Source organism: Leptonotus elevatus, chromosome 10 (assembly GCF_054856555.1).
Source record: "Leptonotus elevatus isolate MCC_2025b chromosome 10, RoL_Lele_1.0, whole genome shotgun sequence".
Classification (NCBI taxonomy): domain Eukaryota; kingdom Metazoa; phylum Chordata; class Actinopteri; order Syngnathiformes; family Syngnathidae; genus Leptonotus; species Leptonotus elevatus.
Window position 1 is genome coordinate 13,645,606 of NC_141248.1, and position 24,085 is coordinate 13,669,690.

A 24,085-nucleotide genomic window follows, 5' to 3' on the forward strand; every position below is an offset into this window, starting at 1 on the left:
TAAAACTGTAACGTATACTTAAAGTTTCACCCAAAATAGATCTTTTTTTTCTTCAGTTTTTTAAAATTGGTTTAATTATAATTAATGAAGCAATTATTTAATAAAATAAATAATATGCATAATCTATATGTAAAATGTATTTCATTGTTTACAAAAAAAACACTCAATTAGTTAATAAGGTAAAATATTACAAACTAAATTAAAAACACATTTTAATCCACCTATTTTAGAAAAAAATGGCTAAATTAGTGCAACAAATGTTAAAGGAAACTTGATAATGCAAATGTTTGGTGGGCTAGTTTAAAGAAAGGAGTGGGCCATATTTTGCCCCCCAATTAAAGTATCATACTACAGTAGTGGGTACATACTATAGGTTAAGTTATATTTTTATTAACAGATGTATATTATTTATAAATCTATTTAATACTGATATTACAATAATTTATTACAAATTTTGTTACCTGTATTTTTTGTTGACTTTACTGTTTACTTTACATTAAATTATGAAATTGCTTAATGTTGGATTTCAGCTATGTTTAAAAAAAAAAAGTGCTCTATATAAAAGTTCCGTTGAGAATACAACAAACTGCACCGAATGTCTCTTCGTGGGAATTATTTTGTTTAGTTTTCCCTAAATTGTGTTTAGACTTAAGATGTGTTATTCCGTCACATGTCTCCCATCAGGTGACTAAGAAGGTAAAGTCGATACAGATGTTTCGGAAGCCAGTGTCAGGGGCCATGCAGGGGGACCGCGTGGGTGTGTGTGTGACACAGTTTGACCCAAAGTTGTTGGAGCGGGGGCTTGTGTGCACCCCGGGCTCCCTGCGCACCGTCTTCGCCGCCGTCATCTCCGCCAGGAAGATCGGCTACTTCAAGGGCTCCCTCAGCACGCGGGCCAAGTTCCACATCACGGTGGGACACGAGACCGTCATGGCGAAGGTGACTTTCTTTGGACTGCCGGCAAACACGCCGCCGCAGCCCTGCTCGCTGGAAGCGGCCTTCGCCTTCGACAGGGAGTACCTCTACCAGGAAGACTACGTCACCGGCCAGGGAGAGTCCAGTTCAGGACCCGACCCAGAGCAGTGGGCCTTGTTGGAGTTCGAGCGGCCCGTCACGTGCCCCTTACTCTGCCTGGTGATCGGCTCCAAACTGGACACGGACATCCACGCTAACGCGTGCCGCTTGGCCTTCCAAGGACGCCTGCTGCACGGGTTTGAAGATAAAGGCTATGCAGAGACGGGCCTGCCTCGCCTGCTCATCTACAAGACCAAACACAAGGAAGGGCAAGTGGAGAGGGTGAGTGGTCGCTCTAAATCCTAAATCATGGGGATAGGAACCGAACTCTTTCACGTACAGCAAAAAAAAACAAAAAAAACATATCTCATTTACACCGCAAAAAAAACTTGCTTCAACCACATTCAAATTTATTAAAACACACATCGCAAATGTATTGGAATGCAAAATCACTTAAAATGTATCGAAGTTACCACACGTGTTGTAGTGTCTGCGATTGATACGTCAATGTGGCTTTAAGAGGCGGGGCCTTTTGGGGTTGCGTGGCGTGTGAGTGTCTGGGCCTGAAACGTGGATGACAGCAGCTTTTGTTTCAGCGTGCTTGTTGTGTTTGACTGTTTTAACTCATTTACTGCCATTGACGGTTATAGACGTCAAAAAATCATTTAAACTATTTCTATTAGTTAAGCATTTTTTCTACTTTTGCTAACGAGAGTATGAAAGCCTAGATTTTTTTATTGTACATTTAGAACAGATATAACATTTGTGATTAATCGTGAGTTAACAATTGAAGTCATGCGATTAATTACGAGTAAAAATGTTAATCGCCTGACGCCTCTAATTTTTAATAATCATCTCGTCAGGCAATTAATTTTTTTTGTAATTAATCGCATGACTTCACTAGTTAACTCATGATTAATCACACATTTTATATCTGTTCTAAATGTACATTTTCATATTCTTGTTAACAAAAGTGGAAAAAAATGTTAAACTAATAGAAATAGTTCAAATGAATTTTTGACGTTTATAGCCGTCAATGGCAGTGAACGAGTTAAAAGAGTTCAATAATAAATGGCCGATGTAAGTATTCTTTAGAATTATGGCTGAACAATTAATCAAATTCAATTCGACATCTCAATGTAGTAGAATACAATTGTTCAAATCACAAAGGCTGCATTTTGGGGGAAAAAAGGGTTCTATGTCAAAGTGTTGGTTAAGACTTTTTGACATATCGGGCCTAAATCTAACATTTGCCAAACTGCCGATCGTCATCATTTTATCAACCGCAGATATTTCCGCTCTATATCTGATGGGCGAGAGTCACTCACCTAGGCCTGTCACGAGAACACATTTTTTCAAAGGATGTTTCCTCAAGAACTATCATGATAAAAAAATATTGTTAAAATATTTTATTTTTTAATTGTATTTGCTTGAACCAAATGAAAGCATGCAATCTCCCGGAGACTTCCTCTCCCACCCCTTTCAAGGCTAGGCTGGTGCAACCCTCATATTATTATTCTAGGCGTACCTTTGAGAAATGAGGGTACCTGAGCACTCAAATTGGTCTCAGTCTACATTAGGGCTGGGAGATATGGCCCAAAATAAAATCTCAGACATTCTGGGCGTTTACAACTTTAATGGTTTTAGTCGAAGTAATAAACCTAACAAACATTTATTTTAAAGAATCTTTGTTTTCTTAAAAAATAAATCCAAAGTGTTCAGACAACAATAATGTGTAATGATTTCAAATCAGTTTGATCGGAAACTTAATGTTGATAGCTTTTGCATAAAACCAAACCAAACCAAAACTATTCATAGCTTGTGCATAACTTGCTTAAATGTCACAATTAAGTTGTTACTAACTATTGTAAACAAGTCTTGTGAACCAACCAGCCAGCATTCTGCTAGGTGTGCAAATTACAATTCGCAAAAACATTTGGATATAAAGAATTTAAGAACAGCTTTTAATAATCCAGAAAACGTAAAAACACTTCTGTAACAAAAAATTATTGAGAAGCACTACTGTATGTGTATATTTTATTTATTTATTTATATAGTTCCGAGACATTAGACAAGTTTAGTGCTTAAGAAATGCAGTCCGCATGTTTACACATCGTGAAAAGTGATAAAACCACAGATTTGTTTGTGTTATTGTTGTAATCTGATTTATGATTTACTGATTTATGATTTACTGATTAATGTACACGCCACACTTGTTTGGTAGGATTTTGTAAAGTCGTAGTGAACACTTAAAAGACTGCAGGTCAAAGTGTTTAGTAAATTAACAACTCTAATTAAAGTACTCTAAATAAATAAATTGTCTTTCATAGTAATTGAATATTTGCTTTAATTTTAGTGCAAGCCTAACCGAAAAAAATATGTACCTAGTAATGATATAGTTTATTGTAATACATTTTAATGTATTTCTTCAGGGTACAAAATAATTTCATATTAAATTGCAATCACATAATGCTATTTAATTATTTTTCAGAATCGCTCGGCCCTATTTCAAATAACCATGAAAAGATCGCTTCAAAATGTGTATAGTGTAGTGAGGGCACGAACAATTTACTGCAATATATTGTAGGGGTGCGCCGATCGGTCGGCCCCGATTTCCTTAATTCTGGAAGATCGGTGATCGGCCGATCCCTTAAAAATAAACTGATTCCTGTTTTGCTGAGATGACTAATTTTCACATTTTCATTTTTATTTGAGAGAACTACTTCATGTGTGGTTAAAACACACCCCATTTGTATTATTTCACCGATATTGTAGAATATTTTCCAATAAAACAAGATTGGAACACTGAAGGCATATGTTGCTTGTAATGAAAAAAATTGGTATCGGCAGGTCAAACTTTATCCAATGACTAATATATTGTGGAAACACTATACGAAGAGTTAAAACTGTAAATATACGAGTACTACTAACTATGATTCTATAGAAATATTATCTTCAGATTTAGAAAAATGACAAGGTTTTTCTCTCAGTCGAGATGCATCGCTTGAATCCGCTTCCTTGACACCAATTAATATACTACTTTCCTATTTAGACCTGTCATTGATGGCGCGTCTTTGTTTCAGAAAGGGAGCAAAAACCGCAGATTGTTGAATTTTCTTACTGAAAAATTTGACTTTGAACTGCGAATATGCAGGTGAATTTCTACTTTGCCTTTGCCTTTGCCTCTGTGCCCTCCCGCTCACCCTGCAGTGCTCCCGCTGCTTTGGATGTTTCTCATTGCTGGTGGCACTGGAGCATGGCTGGCAGACACAAAGCCCGTATTGTGTGTTTCGCAAACAGACACGTACACACAAACAAGCGTGCATCGGCAGTGCCGCTGAGCGGCGTTTGAGACGTGTGGGTGCACATGCCTGCGACACGGAGGTGCATGCGGGTGGCCGCCTGACGCCACTCGCCCCGTCTAGCTGTCAGGAGACTGGCGCTGTTTGGACACACCTGAGTGGCACAGGAATAGCCACATCGCTTGGCGTTCACATGACTCTTAGTCCACGGAGCAGCAGTTCCCGCGCTCCTTGCGTCTTGGGTTTTAACGTCACAGTGTCATTTGCACATAGTAGCACCTTAATAGGAAGAAGATACACAAATGAAAGTGGCTAATAGGCAAGGAATTTATTTTCACAGCTGGAGACAAGTCCCTGTGAGTCACAAACATTATGGCGCCGACTTCAGGAAGTAGCCTTCTGACTAATACAAAGGATGCACAAACAAACACAAATATGACTTCGACAATGTAGTTTTCACTCTTGCTGGATTTTGTTGCTTAACTCGTATTCCACAAGCACAATATTAACCAGAATTACTATATTTCAACTAGTGGGGCTGCATAGAATATATTATTGTCAATTGGGGGGGGGGGGGTTGACTTTAAGCTCTATGTTACATGTATACTGTACATACATAATGCTAAACAGATGTATTAGTCATTAATTGCCAAAGCTGACCTAAATGAGCAAAATATGATTATTTTTTTCTGTAGTAGTTAATACATCATCATCAGCAGCAGTATGAAGAAGATAATATTATATTTATACTATAAATGTGTTGTTAATTTTCAAATTTACTGGTCGAAACGGCACATTATTCTTTCTTGATGATCAAATTTGAGTAGTTTACTTCTTGTGCATTCCAGAACCTAAAAAGCATTAAAGCACTACAAATTGTTGGGCGGTCACTGAACATAACAGGATGTTTAATCCCTTTAAAACAATGACCAGCTGAACTCATTTTACAAACATGGCGGACTTGCTTATTTTGCCATGAAAACGAGTGGTAGTGTATAATGTTTTCAATGTAATATGTTAAATTATATATACTTTTCTTGAATAAGATTTTTTTAAATACTGGAGCCCCCAATATAAGTCAGTTCCGTGTATAATTTTTTTTAGTTACGAAATTCCACCAAATATTTGTGACACATTTCATTTCATCCATCCATTTTCCATCAGCACTTGTCCTCATTAGGCTGTGCTACACCCTGGATTGGTCGCATGTTAATCACAGGGCACCTAAAAGACAAACAACCATTCAAAAGAACTTCACATGCACTATTTAGGAACGTGGGAGGAAGCTGGAGTTCAAGTTGACAGTCAAGATGTTGAATTATTATGAAAAGTATTATGAAATTTAGTAGATCTGAACAATTAATCAAATTCAAAATTACAGATTAATTCATTGTTTAAAAAATACATTCGATTTAATCCAAATATAACCGTTCTCCTTTTTCATTCCACCCACCATAATAAAACAAATGATCAAACTGCCATATCTTCACACAACGTGCTCGAGAAGCCGCACGTGTAGTTAACTTCTATTTGCGTGTTGCTCCTCGCGTCGAGGTGAAATTCAGGTCAAGTGTGCAAAGCAGTTTCCCCGTGTTTGCACCTCAAGGCGTTGACTGCTTCAATCCTCAACTCTCGAGTGAAACGATGCGAGCAGGACGTCAGACTGGTCGTCATGTGGCGTTCGCCCGGTTATCAGCCTTCAAGTTATAGTTCATAGTTGTCATTGCTGAGATATGACTTTTGGCACGGTCTGTCGGACGTCTATAGCCCGCTGTATGTTTCTTTTAATCGGCGCATCAGTCACGCTTAAGGGTCAAACGTTCGAGAGTGAATGAGGGAGGCAGAAGAGAGGACGAGTTAGCGGTGGCGCTTGGAGGGAGGCTCAGAGACAGAGCGGTGCCCTCCTGTTATCAGATTAGCGATGGATGATAAGCAAGGAATACAAACAAATGGCATAAAATGCGCAGGAACGAGGAAGCAGAGACAGCCAGGCGGCAAGACGAGAAGAATGCGCTGGCGGTGGGCTTCATGAGGGTACTTGACAACGGGGGGGGGGGTGGTCCTCGCCGCTACCGTCATGGCTGACAGTTTCACCTCTGTAATAAGATTAGTTTGTGCGCCGTCAGTCAAGCACTTCTGAACGCTGTGATTGGGCGGTTCACGTTCTTCCTCTTTGCGTCATGTGCAGGTGACGGACGACTACACCGTGATTGGCCGCAACCTGTTCAAGAAGGAAACCAACCTGCAGATCTTTGTAGGCCTGAAGGTCACGCTGTCATCGGGCGAAACCGGCGTCATCGAGGGCGGGTTCGGACAGAGCGGCAAGTTCAAAATTAGAGTACAAGGTAAGGACCAAACGTGGCTCAAAAGTGGTCGTTTGTACAAGAGGGTCTTCTTCTACTTCAGTATCCGCCCCAAACACTTTTTCCGATTCTTGGGGCTCGGCAGATTGTTTTCAGGATGTGGTAAGAGTGCTCGGGCTGACATCTCCAGCCGCATTCCCAGGATTCCTTCGGGGATTGCCCGTGTTCCGGGGGAAATCTGTTCTGTATTTATTTTACCTTCTGTTGCTCCAAACCTACTGCGCCACACCGGGAGGGGAGAGAAAACAAAAACATATCAAAAAGACAGCCTCACCTACATCCTCTTCACTGACACACACACACACACACACACACACACACACACACACACACACACACACACACACACACACACACACACACACACACACACACACACACACACACACACACACACACACACACACACACACACACACACACACACACACACACACACACAGTCTTGAGAAAAGTTAGTGCTTGTGAATGAGTTTCAATGAATAGTTGCACTTCTTCTAAGTCATTACCCTTACAATCGGAATTTGGTTTCTAGCATATCGCTGATTACAGAAAAGCATTAATAGTTGGGGTAACTATTCCAGATCTAAACCACTCTATTAATATTTGAGTGTCGTCATAATCATGATCGGGGAATGCAGATATAATATCCATCTAGATTTAAAACCTTTTGTGAGATGAATGAGTGAACAGCTGGACAGATCATAATGTAAAATGTAATGAGCTTCATCGTCGCCACAGCAAATTACAACCTGATCTGATGAGATTTTCCATATAAAATCGCAAATGTCGGACAAATACAAAATGTAGATTAGTTCCAGATTGACAGATTACGTAATTTGTGTGGATTTTACTGAAATCGATTTTCGACTACACAGAAAGTTAGGACTTTATGACATCATATAAAAAGGATTTTTCACCAAAAAGTTAATAGGATAGTTTTGGGAAAAATGCTGATTCATTATTTAAAAAAAGAAAGAAGAAAAAAACACTGACGGATGAATGAATGATTGTCCAGCCATCATCATCAGCCTCAAAGAACATGTATATGATCAAAAATCCTATAATATTCATTGCAATTTAGCAAGATTTTCTGTTCAAACCGCATACATAAAATTCAATTACAGTCGAACCTCGATTTTCATGATGAACCCATTCAATAGTCTAAAACCGAATTGTACAAAAAGTTAAAAATAAACTAATGCATATGAAAATCAAGGTTTCACTGTATCATATTTGCACCCCCCCTCCCCCCATTAATTAATTGTTTAATTAGTGTAATTCAGGGGTGTCAAACTCGTATTAGCTTGGTAAAATAATGGTATATAACTTAAAAACAATTGCCGCCAATTATACGCAGATTTTCGCTATTTGTGGGCCTAAATTACGGAGCTCAACTGTAACCATATTGTTCCAAAAAAATAACACAAATGCAAATGGAACGCGGCAACACTTTGCCTGGATGAGTTCCGGACGTGTTATATCTACCTGTTTTGCATATATATTGTTCCCAGAATGCATTGTGTTTGTGTGGCGTAGTTAATGAAGTTATAAGGACATTCATCCTTGTCATATGTATTTGTGTTACCAGTAATTGAATTTGTGAAGTTTATGTTGGTCTATGATTTTTTTTTTTTTTTAAACAAACAGTAACTTTAAGTTGTGTGTAAAATAATAACATCCAGGACGATTCCGTGTACAAGTTGCATTTCTCATCTGAGGACTGCTTGTGAAATTACTAATATATATGTTTTGATTGTGGTTGGCTGATTAATTGGTCCGACATTACAATTTTTATTTTTTTATTTTTTTTACTTACTACAAAATCGTCTCGCACGCCGGATTAACCCCCTTTGTGGGCCTAATCCGGCTCGCGGGCCGTATGTTTGACACCACTGTTGTAATTATAATGAGAAAATATTAGTAACATTTAAAATGTCACAAACTGTACAGTTAACATTTTTTATTTATATAATTGGTTATGATCAAACCATATGCCAATAACACAATTAAAAAACAGAATTACTGAGTATTTTATTATTGAAACAGATGAAGTATTTTGGACATTTTAACTTTTTGGTTTCGTACGAATGACTTGGCCTATCTTTCAGTAAAAAAAAAAAAAAAAAAAAAATCAAACATGGCCCTTCATTACAAACTTTTTGCCCACCACATAATATGTGGGACTCTACTGTGCGTGTTTGCATGTGAACCCAAGTTCATTCAAGTTAGTGCACGCTGGCGTAGTCACAACTAGCGGCGATATCTCCCAGCATAACAACCCTTACATCGGCGTACCGATAACAAGAAGAATGCTGGCGCCATTATGCATGAGGCCAGACAGACCGCGTGTTAAGCAATGAAACTAGAACATTGCTTACCCTCCGTGTCCAAAAGCGCGGGCGAAATTAGCAGCCAGTTTGAATGGAGGGCACAAATGGAAGCACAAGAGGGGCAGAAATGTGACTCGGCGTAAGGAGCGTGACACACTCGCTCATAGTTCTCAGGAAATGAAGGGGTCAAGACGGACAACGCACTTGGAAGCACAGCGTTGGAGTGAACATCAGCATGACGGCTCGTTGAGAAACCGAAACCTGCTCTTCTGCACATTTTCTGCTGTTAAATTTGAAGAATGAAGGCCGTAGGTCATGCGGGGGGGTGGGGGGTGGGGGGGGGTTGAACGAGCGAACGAGCGCACATGCTTCTGTGACTGACTGGTGATGAACTTCAGCGAAATACAAACTCACTAGAGATTCAGGAATTGTATGAAAGCCGAATGTTTATTTTATGGTTGGAGTCGCTCCACAAGAGTGGTACTGCAAATCACGTGCGTTATTAAGAAGTTGATTGATGCAACTCTTGGCAATTGGACGTCATTAGTGGTGGCTTATTAATAGTCCTTCCATGCACTGCTTCAAGTATGTGTATGTCCATGTTTTGTTCTGTTTTTGTTTTTGTGTTTTATTTAGTCGAGTCAGATTCCCGCTTCTCTGTGCCGCCTTGTCAATCTAATCTGCCCAGGGCCTTCCGAATCAGAAGCGCTGGCCAAAATGTTTTTTTTTTTTTTTTCCATTTCTCTGATTGGTTGGTGAGAGCAAGCCAAGTTTAACTATGAAAACAGCCATAGACATCATCGCCAATAATAATGAGCATTGCTGGCGATACTATATTAACGTAAAGGGGAAGTCAACACAAAAATCTATCTCTAAAAAAAGTCTAAACGCAATATTCTGATTAATATTGTGTTTGTGGAATATGAGCTATGCAGAAAAAGGCACCTGTTTTCATCCATCTCAGGGGGCGGCCATTTTGCCACTTGCTGTTAACTGAAAATGACATCACAGTTGCTCAGGACTCAGGTTAGGACCAATCACGTCTCAGCTTCAGAAAACAGGCGAGTCGTGATTGGTCGTTGCCTGAGCCCTGAGCAAATGTGATGTGATCTTCAGTCGAAAGCAAGTGGCAAAATGGCCGCCCGTGAGATGGATAAAAATGGGTGGATTTCACTGTTTAACTCATATTCCACAAACACAATATTAATCAGAATACCGTGTTTAGACTAGTGGGGCTGCATAGAACATATTATTGCCTTTTAAGTTAATTCATTATCAATTTTGATGATCAATTACATTTTCAATTAAGTAAATCGATTTAGAACTGCTCAACATGATGTATGTGCATCAGGGATGGGCAAGTACCGATACCAGGTATCATATGGGTCAATACCACGCCTTATTTAAAGGTGTCGGTACACACGAAGGCACTCGATACTGGCCCACTTGTGGCCGTTTTACGATCAACAACTAGAAATTAGATGAATAGATTTTTTTTTAAATTAATTTCATGCAATTTTAAAGAAAAATGCTATATTGAGATATATGGGTCTTTCTTTAAGATTTCCGGCCATTTATTTTTATTTTGTTTAACGTATCATAAGTATAAGTGGTATCGATGACTACCCGAGTCTGAAAAAAAAGTGGTATCGAACATCCCTCACGTGCATGCTTTTATTTAGCGTCTTCATGTTGTTGATTGTTGTTGTATAAATATTGTTTCTATAATTGTGGCGTGACGGTGCTATTAAGAGGTGGATTACATTGGGCGAGCCCCACCCGCTACCACTGGACCTCATTAATATTGTTCAGGTGTGCCTAATAAAGTGTCCAATGAGTATGAGATACAGAATAGATCCTCTCCCCCTTGTCAAATCCTCCTATGGCATGAAGGTCGGTAAATAGAGAAATCTAAAAAAAAAACATGTCTGCGGATCTTCTCTTCAGAGGGTCTCCGCCCAGAAACCAAGCAGTTGCTGTCCTCGACCACTTCCAAGAAAAAGGGGAAGGGGGGCGGCAAAGACGCAGGCGTCGCAACGGAAGATGAACCCAAAGCGGACACTCGGCATGTTAGCATTCACTTGGATTTCAAGCGCTACGTCTTTGACCCCCACAAGAAGATGGTTCAGTTGTGACCTCTGACCGTCGCTTGAACATTCAACAAGACTCTTTGTCCTTAAAGCGAGACTTCATTTTATCAGGGTGGCAAATGCTTATATTAAATGATGTGAAATGATATAGCTGCAACCGCTGGGAATTTTTTTAAAAATTAATTTCCCTGTATGGAGATGGACTTGATTCATTCTAACAATAATGTGTTTGTTTTTTTCTTTTCTTTTTATAGCTCTTAAAATCTGATTTGCAAATAATTGATTTTTTGTTCTCTCTACGCGTCCTCTGATAACGGTAGCTTTTTAAACCAACTAACCAGCTGGTATGAAAAAAATATTTGGTGATGGTGTTCTAAAGCAATCATGTTCTTATCGGTCTCGCTGGGGGTCAATGATTAATCATGCAGTCATTTTCTGTTTGACATCATTTCTTGAAATGACAACAGTGGAAGGGTTTTGAGCTGCAATTAGATCCGATTAAATGGAAAAGTCGCACAAATAAAACGATCAGAAACCCCATTTGCCATTCATTATTTTTGCATCTTCACTTGTGTTGTGCTTTATTAATTATTTTGTGCTACGAATGCAATCGCAGAGCTTCAAAAGAAGGTGAATTAATTAGCGGTGGGTAAAAAAAAAAAAAATGCAATTACAAAATAAATTGGTGAAAACGCACCAAAGGGCACATTAGAACCCATAATAATTGAAATGAATTGTTGTAAACTGATACCTGTCAATACTTTTAAACATGATTATTATTATTATTATGGTTTATTATTGCTTTTGTCCTACAGTTTCTTGTACTGTACTCCATTACAGGCAATCTACCTTGATGAAAAGATTCTAAAGCGAATAAAGAAAATTGCACTAAAATGTCTTCAGTAATGGAGACATACATCAGTATGGCTGAAAACACTTAACGACGGCGTGTCTAATATATTGGCTGTGAGCTTTAAGGGGCGGGGCCGTGGACTCTTAGTATGTAGCCGATGATGTCAGCAAGCGGCGGCTGTGAACAGTGCTTCTATCTTAGCGGGAATCTGAGGAAATTGGAGAGAGCGGGAGCAAGAGGGGACACTGCAAGGTTTGTTCCCCTGAGTGACAGTCCTTTTAGTCTTATCTCCTCGCGTTCCTCTTATAGAAAAGCAGGCAGAGAGGGGGAAAAAATATTCGTTTTACTCTTATGTGTCTGCAGTTTGGCTTTCTAGCAGCAGTCAGTCGCCACCCATTCGGGGTTTTATTTCTATCCATGATGCGCTCTCCGCAATCCCTCATTGCACACTTAAATAGTATTTGGTGTAGTCAATTAAACAAACTACATTCATTTAATTTGTTCAAGTAATACTGTATATATATATATATATATATATATATACTATATATATCTTTAAAAATACACTGTTAGTCCAGGTTTAATTGTAGGTGCACCTGCAAAATCATACAAAAGCTGAATCAGAAAGTCACCAATAATGCTCAATTTATAGAGACACTGTCATTAATATAACAAATGTTCATTACGAGTGAATGATTCTGAATAAGATTTTTGACATTTTCATTCAATCATGAATCATTATTTTAACAATCCCAGCTCACCCAACGATAAATAAATTAACCAAAAGCTATTTGACGTTTTGAATTGCATAATTGAAAAGGGGTAATAAAGAGATGAAGATTAATATGCACTATTTGACAGTGCTACTTATCAAGAACAACCCCCCACCCCCGCACACCGTCAACCTTAACATGCATGCTAATCCTGTTGTGTTTGTATATGAGAGAAGTCTTCCCATCATGGGTGAGGACGTTTGTGTAATCTGCTTTAAAGACTGACGCGACTTTGGCAGGGGGAATTGACACGCAGGGAGGTTGTGGGACTTGGGTTAGTTGGGAGCAAAAATTTTGTGTAAAGTAGTGGTGGGTCAAATAAATAGCAATAATACACCAACATCGGTTTCTTACAGTACTGTGATAATTTTGACTTTTTAATGTGATGTGAATATCAGTACAGGGAGTCCTCAAGTTAATGCGGATTTCCGTTCCTACGCTGGCGATGTAACCCCATTTTCGACTCGATATTTACATCAAAATACTTTGTGCAGTAATTTTAGAAAAATATATTTGCGCGACTCAAAAGGGCCGGAACCAATATTTTGCTGACGGACAGCAGGGCACGGAAAACACGGAAATGTGACGCGCCTGATGGCGAGCCGACCTGCTCGATGGACGGCCGTTAGTGGAGGTAACAACAACGCAACTTTAAATAACTTTAAAATGCCGTGATTACTGTGGGTAATTACTAAAAAAAGAAGGTGCTATGGACAAGGCACGGGCGCTGTACAGTCGAAAGTTTTTGATTGTGACGGCACCATATGGACAAAAACGGTAGTGTTTTGACTGTAGGAAGACCACATTTCCCATGAAGACCAACGCATAGCATCTTTGAGCTCATGCCAGAGAATGAAGTCCAGGCCAGTGTTCATCCTTGACTAACTTTTCTTTTTGTCTCCTCAGATAAAAGTTTTCGCACATATACGTTTGAATTGACTTCGATCTTTGTAACGATTGGGGAAAGGAGGAAGTGACGTATGCCATAAAGCAGTCCACAATCCACATTTTTAGTTTTTTGTGTGGCCACCATTTGAAATTATTTTTTTTTAGTAATGAATATTTTTTTTTAATATTTAATGGAATTATTTTTTACCTTCTCATAATTGTTTTAATTGTTATTATTTTTATTATTATTATTGTATGTAGCTTTATGTAGCTTTTTGCATTGCCTAGTGTATGAATTAAGCACCACAAACTTGCCTTGCCAAATAATTAAATAAATCATAAATAACTTATCAGCAAACACAATTGCTCAGAATGGCAGACAAATTTTCAAAGGTAAGTTGCTCAAAAAACTTGTCATTTGACATTTTAGGCAGACTTAAGAGTAATTTTTCCGCAGTTGTCCATTTAATAAATGTTAATAAGTAAATACATAAAAATTTGTTTTTATGATAAAATCTTATCCAATAGGAGTAAATCACTACTACTGAAAAAGTTAAAAGTTGTACAGTGCAAAAAAAAAAATCAATGTTCACATTTGTTTAATGCTCGCAAAGGCTGTCTATGCTAGTTTTTACATCTTTAGTTATAAATACAACTTTTTCACAATTTTATAAATACCGTAACTTTATCGATATATTATCATTATCCTGTGTGATTGTGCTCCACTCACCCCGTGTAAATCCACTGTCCCATTCATCACCACTTTCACAGCTCCCCTTAGTGATAACACCCAGACGTGATGATTTTCCATCATACGCCTGTAACCGGGTAACCTCGAGGTCACGACAGTAGCTGCGGGTCAACCTCAGAGCGGCCCAATGTTTACAGATGGGAAACGAGCGTCGATGTGCACAGATAACGGGGCCTGCTTCTCCCGAGACAAAGCAGCACGAAGGAGGGGGTAATTGACAAGGCTGAGGAGGAGGGCGACAGAAGCCGTTTCAAATGGGACTCAAGGCAGGCGAGATTGAAAAGACTAATTAGCTGCCATTTGACTGATAAATGGCTGCAACATTAATTAGCAATTTAACCACTGGGGAGCCTCCTAACGTGCTCTCCTTGTATTAATGCCTCGCCCCAAATTACATTCTTTTAAGGTTTATTTGCCGCTCCAAAACAGTAAAACTTTATTCACATGAAACTGCGGTTTAAGTACTACGTGGATAACCGATTTAGTTGAGTACGGAAAAGGGATAACTTCTCCAAAGTTCTTTTAGAATAAAGAGCAATTAAGAGTCCAATTATCACACTTTAACAGGAGCAAATGTAAAATTCAACACGCATTCACAATCATGTTATATGTTTAATCGAATATAAAGTATGTTTACTCGCAAAAATGTCCACAGATTAGGGGATGACTTTGCAAATTAAACGGGATAAAAAAACAAACAAAGAACTTAAATCATTTGTTTTAAACGTTACATTTATGATCGTCATTGCCTAATATTATTTTAAATGAATGCAAATTTGTTCTATGAGTTCTGTTTTGCCATCTATGATTCCCCACGTTTCAGGTTTTTGCCATAGCATCAAAGTCCAAATTTTTATTTCATTTTATTATTTTTTATTTTTAACTACAGGTGTCAAAATTAGTGCGTTAATTTTGAGTTAATTTAAAGTTCCTTTAACGGCATTTATTTTTTTAACATACGATTAATGACCGCCCCTTACTTGGAAAGCCTGTACTGAGGGAATTCCAGTCGCAACGCAGCAAACACGTCCACGTCAAAATTGAGCAGTAATTAATTTAGTAATAATCATTGCATATATTTGTGGAGACTGGAGTCAAGTTGTATTTTACAATTTAAAAAATGTGCAGTTATTTCATGTTAAGATGAGATAGCTCTTCATATAAAAAGAAAAATGCACTGCGCCGTCACCGTCTTACAAATGCAATTATGCCATCTAGTGGCAGAAAAATGACCAACACAAATCAATATCACACTCGTTTTTTTACAGTACAGTGCATCTTTTTAAATTTAACTCAATGTTAGGAATTATTATGAAATTACTGTATGACTAAAAGATGCAGCCATATTAGTTTAACATTGTTTCTACTTTTATGTTAAGAGTATGAAAACTTTAAAAAATATATTTTATTGTACATTTGGAACAGATATAAAATATCTATTGAAATGATGCGATTAATTACGGTTAAACATCTTAACTGCCTGACATTCCTATTTTTAACATTTTCTGGTACAATATTGCAATTGTGACCTTCAGCTGACGAATCGATGATTGACGCTGCATGTAGCTAGGAGACGGTCGCATCATGCCAACGAACACGTGCATAGAGTGATAGAATCACATCGGCCCTCGCAAACATCGCCTTCCAATCTAATTTAGCTGTGATTAAAAATGCCTGTCGTTTAATTAATAGCGCCACAAGCCTCTTTGAGTCGGCCGCTCCCATTTCCGCCACTGGTTATCTCCCACCTGCCCAGCTGCTCAACTCTTTTGTGAGTTGTGACTGGGAATAAATGCACTATATGGTGTGCGACTATTCAACTTGGTTTATTGCAAAATGTTACCAGCGAAATGAATGCTCTGAGAATTTATGCATGCAGTTATCTTCCAGCGATTTACGTCCTTTGCAAATCAAACTAAGGCTAATTAGCGGATCTGTTCTTAAATCTGCAAGGCGCAACCAAAATGCCAGAGTGAAAGAAAAGCCTGTAAAGATCGTCATTGTTCCGCCGTCACCGCTCGAATTGTCTGCGTGTCTGCGCCTGTCTCCGCCGAACCAGCAAGACAACAAAACAGCCGTGCAAAACGAGCGCTGCCAATTCAATGAAGAGGCATATTGATAAAGTGTTGCCATATCTCAGAGTCATTCACACGCGTTCACCGTGCAGCCGACGCGCCAAAGCTGAATTGTCTTTGTCATCCCATTCGTCACCTTAGGACAGCGCCGACGGCCATTGACAAGCGCAATAACAGACGATCATTACAGCTGAGCTCAGCAGCGCGGGTCAGAGTTCACCTGCGACATCACCTCCAAAAATAACAAGCCGGGATTTGTCTGTTGTCGATATCATCTTGTCATTTGCTTTCTCTTTGAGTAGAGCAGCAAGGGCCTCGTGCTTGCTTCTGACCTGGACACAGATTGATTGGAAAATATGTTTTGCTAGATAAAGACTTTGGATAATGGTTGACTGACCTTGAGGAAACAATTTTTATGAACATTTCTTATCAATTTTTTTTTAAAAAATATGCAGGCCATTGCAAAATTATCAGTTTCTTTGATTTTTTTCTGTTTACATGTTTAACCTGTATAAACGTACCGACAAAAAAAGCTTAGCTCACATTCGATCTGGCCGCAGCATTAGACTGGTAGGACTACATTTCCCATGGTTCTTAGACACAGCAACAGGAAGCAGTTCTAATGCCGCATTTGAGGATGGTGGGAAGCCGGATATATCCGAGTTGGTTTTTCCCAGTTCCGACCTCAAAGCGTTTGAGGCAAAAGTAAACAAACAAAATGGCGGATAGTGAGAAATTGTTTTTTATTTTGGTCCTCAAAACTAATTTTGACCTCCAGAAAACTTGCCTTCTCCCAATTTTGCTTTATTTATAGTTTTTTATCTTATTTCATAAGCATTTCATACAGTTCAGTAGTTCACCGTATAATTTCATGCAGGGAGATCGCGGCATGCTGTCGCGTACGTTGTGTGACGTGGAGTTATGTTGAATATTTATGAATGAAGAAAGCTATCTAGTTTTATACTCGAGTAAATTATGTTTTACCGTTCACGGTCTGTGTTTCCAAAGGGGTCGCCATTGTGGAGTGACGTCACATAGTAGTCCGTCGGTGAAAACGGGGTACTTTTTTTTTCTGATTTCGCAAGTGGGATTTCCGAGTTCCCGTACACACTTCCTGGTTTGATGTCGGAAAAGTCAGACTTCCGACAATCCTCAAACGCAGCATAATTCCAGTATAACGAAAACATGGACGCCTGCTAGCGATTTGATGCGGATGAGAATGAGAACGTAATAGGAAGGAATTTGAATTAAATATGACAAAGTAAAAAGCTGACATCCATACATACATAAAGCACACCAGATTACAAGGCACACTGTCGATTTTTGAGAAAAGTAAAAGATTTTAGGATTTTTAGCATGCCTTTTGGTCCAAAAAATACGGTATATGGCGCATCACAGGTTGGACTATTTGAAAAATATTTGTTATTTTAACGGGCTTTTGTCACATGCATCCATGGACTTTAGGATTAGTTAAAGGATTTTTACAAAAAAAATGGTGCCAATTTTCAAGTGAAATCTAGTGACCGTAGCCTATGTTATGCAATTGTGATTCTACTCTATTTTTTTTTAATAAGCTGCTCTGAAAGGCACTTTAAACATCTAAGCAACAGCGTTTAAAAAAACACACAAACAAACAAACAAACAAACAAAAACATGTTATATTGTACATGTTTAGGTTATTTTTAAACAGTACATATTTAAAAAAATAGTTCTGAATTTGTATGAAGCGTGTCATTATCCGGCAATTATAATTAATAAAAAATGTTTTTTAAATGAAGATCTTAGGTTGAGAACAATTAAAAACCACCAACTTGAGCAATTTGCAGAAAATATATAATAAATAAATAAATAATATGATTTAAACCTTTGGTTTCTCACACAAAAATGAAGTCTATCCAATTGAAGTATTTTTGTTAGACATATTGTTGCACTCGCTAGCTGATCAAGAGACCATTTGACACTGAGCATGCTACTGCAGCATGGTTAAAAGGCGAACAATATACGGTAGGTTGGATGTTGATGCAATACGATAATGGCATGAAATTATTATTTTTTCTCTTTCTCTTTCCATGTTGTCACCACGTTCTTGCTACCTTCTGCCCAGTTACACCAAAGGAAAGGAAAACCATGCCTTTAGTGTTGTCGGTCAGACGATGACAAAGGCCAAAAAGAAAGACTGTTGAATTCAATTCAATTCGAACCTGATGTCTGAGAAAGGCCAACGACATGGAGCCTGGTGGTTGCCCAAAGCGAGCTGCCGCTTCCCTGTAAACGCTCATGGGACTTCTGTAAATAATATCGGAGTCGAGGAGAGGTCAGAGCCTCTCTATATGTAAGGTACCTGGGGGATGTTGGTGCCATACAAATACAATTGACTTGACACCAGAAACCACTAAACTAAATGCATATTGATGCAAAATGGTGACAACCTTGACCCTGGGTTCTTGTCTTGAGCTTTTAATAAAAGCATTTGTTTCAGTTTCACAAGAACCCCGAAAGGTAGACTTTCAGGGGGAAATGTTTGTCGCGCATTTGAAGTCGTGGGGAGTTCAAGATGCAATGTTTTGATCAATTAATTGTGCAATTTGTTTCCATTATGCAGATACGGTACTTCTTAGTTGCCTCCCTTTCTTTCTGTCCATAACTAGGCTAGGTTTAGTTATACTATGGTCACTAGGTACAGTACTAGTCACCATTTACATAAATGCGCTAAATACATTAACGTTTGAAGGAAAACGTTTCTTTCTTTACCACAGTTATTTATTCTAAAAGAGTAAAATAATGTGTTCCAGGGGTCTTCAACTGACATTATCATAAAACTGTCATTAACAGTAAGTACAAGGTCCATTCCACCAAATCGGTGCCATTTTCTTGTTTTCTCTCAAGAAAAGATTTGTTTAGTCTTTTTTCAACTCTAAGTCTGATAATGCACATATTGAACTTGAAATGTATATTGGATCTTGTCACGCAAGCAAAAGTTATAACGTTACTGTTTTGTGTACTGAAACTCCATATTTGAATCACAGGATTGAAAGTAACAGGAGTGAGTTAGCATAGTATTAGCACATACGTGACATACAGCCTCCTAGCATTCATGCTAATAGCATGTTGACACTAAGCGCATTAGAGTCATTTAACAAGATTTTAAAATACAGTCAAAAAATAATTGAGCTAACAGAATAGAGTCCAGTCACCTTGATTCAACTTTTGGTGGCGTATTACAGTTTATTATGCTACTTTATGACCTCAGGTCCATTATTTTAGCATAGGAGCATTTAATGGTTATGAAGTGAAAATACTTTAAGGATCTTTGCGGTTCTCCACAGAGTATTGCACGTGTGTAACATTTCAAACCCACAATACCCTGCAAGTCCCTTTCTGTCAAAGCAAACATAAGGATATCAGATTAAGAGGTATTTATTGTACCCTGAGGGTTCTATAATGTTCCGTAATGGCCCAATGTATACAGAAGGAATCCTGGACTGACAGCCAGGGACAGCGGAGTTGTGACGGCTTTGGTCCGGGGCTAATGGGGTCCCCGCGGTGACTCGGGTTGTATGCGCGAGCCGTCTGAAAGCGCAGCACTGTCAGGCTGACCCAAACACTGCCTTGATGAGGCTTTTAGAAGAGCAGAGTGACTGACGGAGGTTTAGAAGAGATGTGACACCGCAGCCTGCGCTGCTGCTGTTTATGTATGTCTGCTAGCCCTCCAAAATCTATGTTTATGATAACAGTGGCCGGCTGCCCATCTGATAGCCGCGCTTGCTAAGGGACAACTCCTGCGAGAGGGCAACACAGACACGGGAGGACATGCGAGAGAGCGACCGTAACGCGACGGCCATATGTGTCTTCAACGCTTGCAAACGCTCTCGCTCGGCAGTCTCGAAACTCTTCAGTCCTTGTCTAGCACTTTGTTTGAGCTCAAAGTAGAACGCCTCTCAAAGTAATCCCCCCTTCCCGTGCCTTTAATGTGATTCCCCCCCCCCCTTTTTTTTTTGGGCCCTTCGGTTGTCTTCCTTCCTAATTAGCTCATATCCCTCTGCTTTGCCAGAGCCGGGGTGATGACATGCATACGGCACAGCCCCAAATCAAATATATGCACATGTGTGTGACTTTTAAAAGCCTCCCAACACACACACCAGCTCATGAAGGATCTGTTGTGCCCCTGCACTTATCTGCTCTTTTTTTTTTAAATTTGGAAATTCACGTTACAAAAGTACACATGGGGTTTGATTTATTAACTTCAAAATCAAGTAACTTAGCAGCTTAAAAATGTATATATAATGTGTATATATGTATATATGTGTGTATGCTATATTTGTATTTGTGTATGTATATACTGTATATGTCTAATAAATCGCCAAGTATATAAAATAATACTTCAGAATCATAAAAAGAAATCTAATCATTCTCCACTCACAAAAGATTTTAGATGTTTTTTGACTATGAAATTATTTTATTTAGGGATGCATGTTATTATTAACTCATTCACTGCCATAAATTTATTTGAACTATTTCTATTAGTTGAAATTTTTTCCCACTTTTGTTAACAAGAGTATGAAAACCTAGAAACATTTTTATTGTACATTTAGAAGATAAAAAAAGAAAAGATTATTAAAAATCAGGGGCGTCAGGCGATTAAAATTTGTAATCGCATGACTTCACTAGTTACCTCACGATTAATCACAATCTGTTCTAAATGTACAATAATTTGTTTTCCAGGTTTTCATACTCTTGTTAACAAAAGTGAAAAAAAAGTCAAATTAATAGAAATAGTTCAAATGAATTTTTGACGTCTATAGCCGTCAATGGCAGTGAATGAGTTAATTGGATGCAAAAGTGTTTTCTTTGAGTGTTCAGAACTCCTTTTTGGTAATGAGTCAAGCAATGCTGCCTGGATGAGTTGCCATAGTGATGTGGCACAACTTTCAACGGCTGAAATGCATGTTTAAAGCTGCACTTTGTGACAATTTTCCCCCAAATTTTTTTACAAAACCCTTTTTATTTGACCATTTATGACTGAAACATTTTTTAATTAGTAGATTAACACCTTAGCTGTTCATAATGGGAATTCCTGCAAGCCTCTGGCCAACAGTTTTCAGACAGGATGCGCGTTCCCGCCCTCTGTCTGTGGATGTGACGTCATGTGTGCGTTGTATATGTGAAGAAGGGAAAATGCAGTTTTATTTTTTGGCCACAGGTGGCAGTAGTGATTTGAAAAATAAATAAAAATTGCGTCCAGTAGAGGTGGAGAGACCTATGCAGATGTCCGGCAATGCCTGATTTTTGTATTTTTAATTTTTTAATCAAAAAATGACGTGGTGGGCAAGTCTGTTCCACTCCACTCCTGTAGGTAGCGATAATGCGTCTTCTGGTGGGTCACTGCCCCACTTGTCCCCAATAATAATGGACTAAATAGAAAAAAAACCACTGCTTAAGTACAACATAGTTGTATTTAACTTTAAATGTTTTATTTAAGAATTCTTTGTTAGTTAATCTTTATTTAGGTCAAATGTTTATTTAACTTATGTGCAGTAGATTTTAATTGAACCATTACATGTTTGATTTTTAATGATCCGATATTTAAATGCAGTGTTAATGTTAAAACAGTGATGTTATTTTTGGCTTACAATAAGATTAACTAAACCTTCTTTTGTGATGGACTCTGCTTTTTTGGTGTGTCCTTCTCATGAGACTACAAACATAAAAATCAATGTATTGTTTCATGAACATGTCTCTCTGACCGTGTCAATCAAAAGTGAGCGTGGAGCTCTTGTGTTGCTTTTTCCTGCCTTTTTGTCCAGTTGCTTCAAATTTGCTTGAAGTTTCCCTCACTTGTCCTTGATCACTAAAGTCCTATCAAAGGAAAACCGCTTCCCCAAGTTCATATTTCAAATATTTTAATTGTCTTATGCCGCTTTCGTTTATTTTTCTAATAATCCCTCGAGGCAAACGCAAGACTGTTTACTCCCTTTGATTTGCAGTCCTGTTACTTTTTTACTGCGAGTGTTAATTAACCTTCAAATGAAGAAATTACAACCGGCACACAAACGAGCCGCAGCGCCGCGCACATACCGACGCAACAATAGACGAGAGGCTTTTTTTTTTTTTTTTTTTCATCTGAGATCTCCCTGCATGTGTCTTTCTCTCACTTTACTTGGTTTCCATCTTCTGACACACACATTAGACAACATGCCAGTCTGCATTTCTTCTTCGGCCCTCGGTTCTTTTGTGCACCAAAGTCTTCGTTAAATTCTCCATTCTTTCAACTTCTGTCAGTGGGAAAAATAAAACATGAAAGGTTCAAAGACAACAGCTATCTGTTTTCTGTTCAGAAGCACTTAATCTCCTTTTTTCTTCTCACTCGCCGCTCGTCTTGCTGTTCCTTCTTTCTATATGTCGTCCACGTGGGCCTTTTTTTTTTTGTTCCTTCCTCAGAGCTGCCCCAACGTTCTATTATTTTGATTATAGCCTCTCATTAGCTGCTCAGTTTAATTAAAAGAGCTCATTCATATGAAAATGGGAGGCAGATAGTGATTTTTTTTTTCTCTCCTGGAAACAATCGCTAACCTTTTCCAGGAGACTCTTAATTGGAAGCCTTTTTGATTGGTTTAAACATACATTCAACACATTACGGAAAACCTGCTTGTTGTCTCCCTCCTAATATAACAAGCTATTTTCCTCACAGAACAATGATTAAAAATAAACTTTATTTCTAGCATCTGCAACTGAGTGGGCCGACGGGCTAATTCATGCAGTGTTTACAACCCTCAAAATGATTCCCACCAGGCTTTTGTCTCCTCCATTTTCACTTTATCACGCATCCATCTTCCCGCATGTTTATCATCAGGTGTGTGTATATAGCATCGTTGCACAGGGGGGAGACAATGGCGCAGACGAAGGCGGCCAATGGAGGGTGACTGATGGTGCACACTCAGTGATCCCTTTGTCATCTTTCTTCTTATTATTCACCATCTGCGCCTTTAAGCGTCAAATCTGCATTTTAGCATGTGACAATTCTAAATGAATTGTATCTACGTGCAGACATTCACCACATTTTTGGCCAAACAATCACAAATTTAGAAATATGGCTTCGAACATGTACAGTGGAACCTCGGTTTTCATGATTAATCCGTTCCTGAAAGTCAGACTGAATTGTATGAAATCCAAAGAGATACTTCCCATTGGAAAAAATGTCAATCTAATTAATTTGTTCCAGGAAAAACTAATATTAACAAAATACTTTTTTTACAGATCTATAGCTTTGCAAACAAAAAAGTAAAATTAATATAAATATTTATATTTATATTATATATTTAAAATTAACTCATTTGCTCCCAAAAGCATGTAACTACGTTCCATTTTAAATATTGCCATGCTCCCAAAGACTTTATGTTTTTATGCTAGAGTATACAGAAGGCTTTGATGCAGCCTCTCAATGGTAGTTATTACAAAAACGGAAGGTTCGTCAATCCGTCACAGACGGAAGTGGATTTTTTTCCATCAATGTAATCGTCAAGCCACATTGGCGGATGCCCACTTCGAATGACGGAAACATTGACTGATGCTAATTTTGCTGAGCAATCGACGAATGACGGGTTGACGGTTCTGCTTGAAATATTGACGGATTGACAATGACGGAA

General features: G+C 38.5%; 1 protein-coding gene across 3 annotated transcripts in view; it reads left to right on the forward strand.

The window, feature by feature from the left end:
- The window catches only part of eefsec (eukaryotic elongation factor, selenocysteine-tRNA-specific), a 61,659-nt gene that overhangs the window by 3,898 nt on the left and 33,676 nt on the right, over nt 1-24,085 (forward strand). The window contains exons 5-7 of one of the 3 annotated variants that reach the window (XM_086086272.1): nt 685-1,296; nt 6,505-6,661; nt 18,547-18,659. In XM_086086272.1, coding sequence (XP_085942398.1) covers nt 685-1,296; nt 6,505-6,661; nt 18,547-18,599 — 822 coding nt within the window. In that variant the 3' untranslated portion in view covers nt 18,600-18,659. Of the gene's footprint in view, nt 1-684; nt 1,297-6,504; nt 6,662-10,959; nt 11,272-18,546; nt 18,660-24,085 lie in introns of those variants that run through there. The other 2 variants (XM_086086271.1, XR_015096236.1) reach the window with 2 other exon arrangements.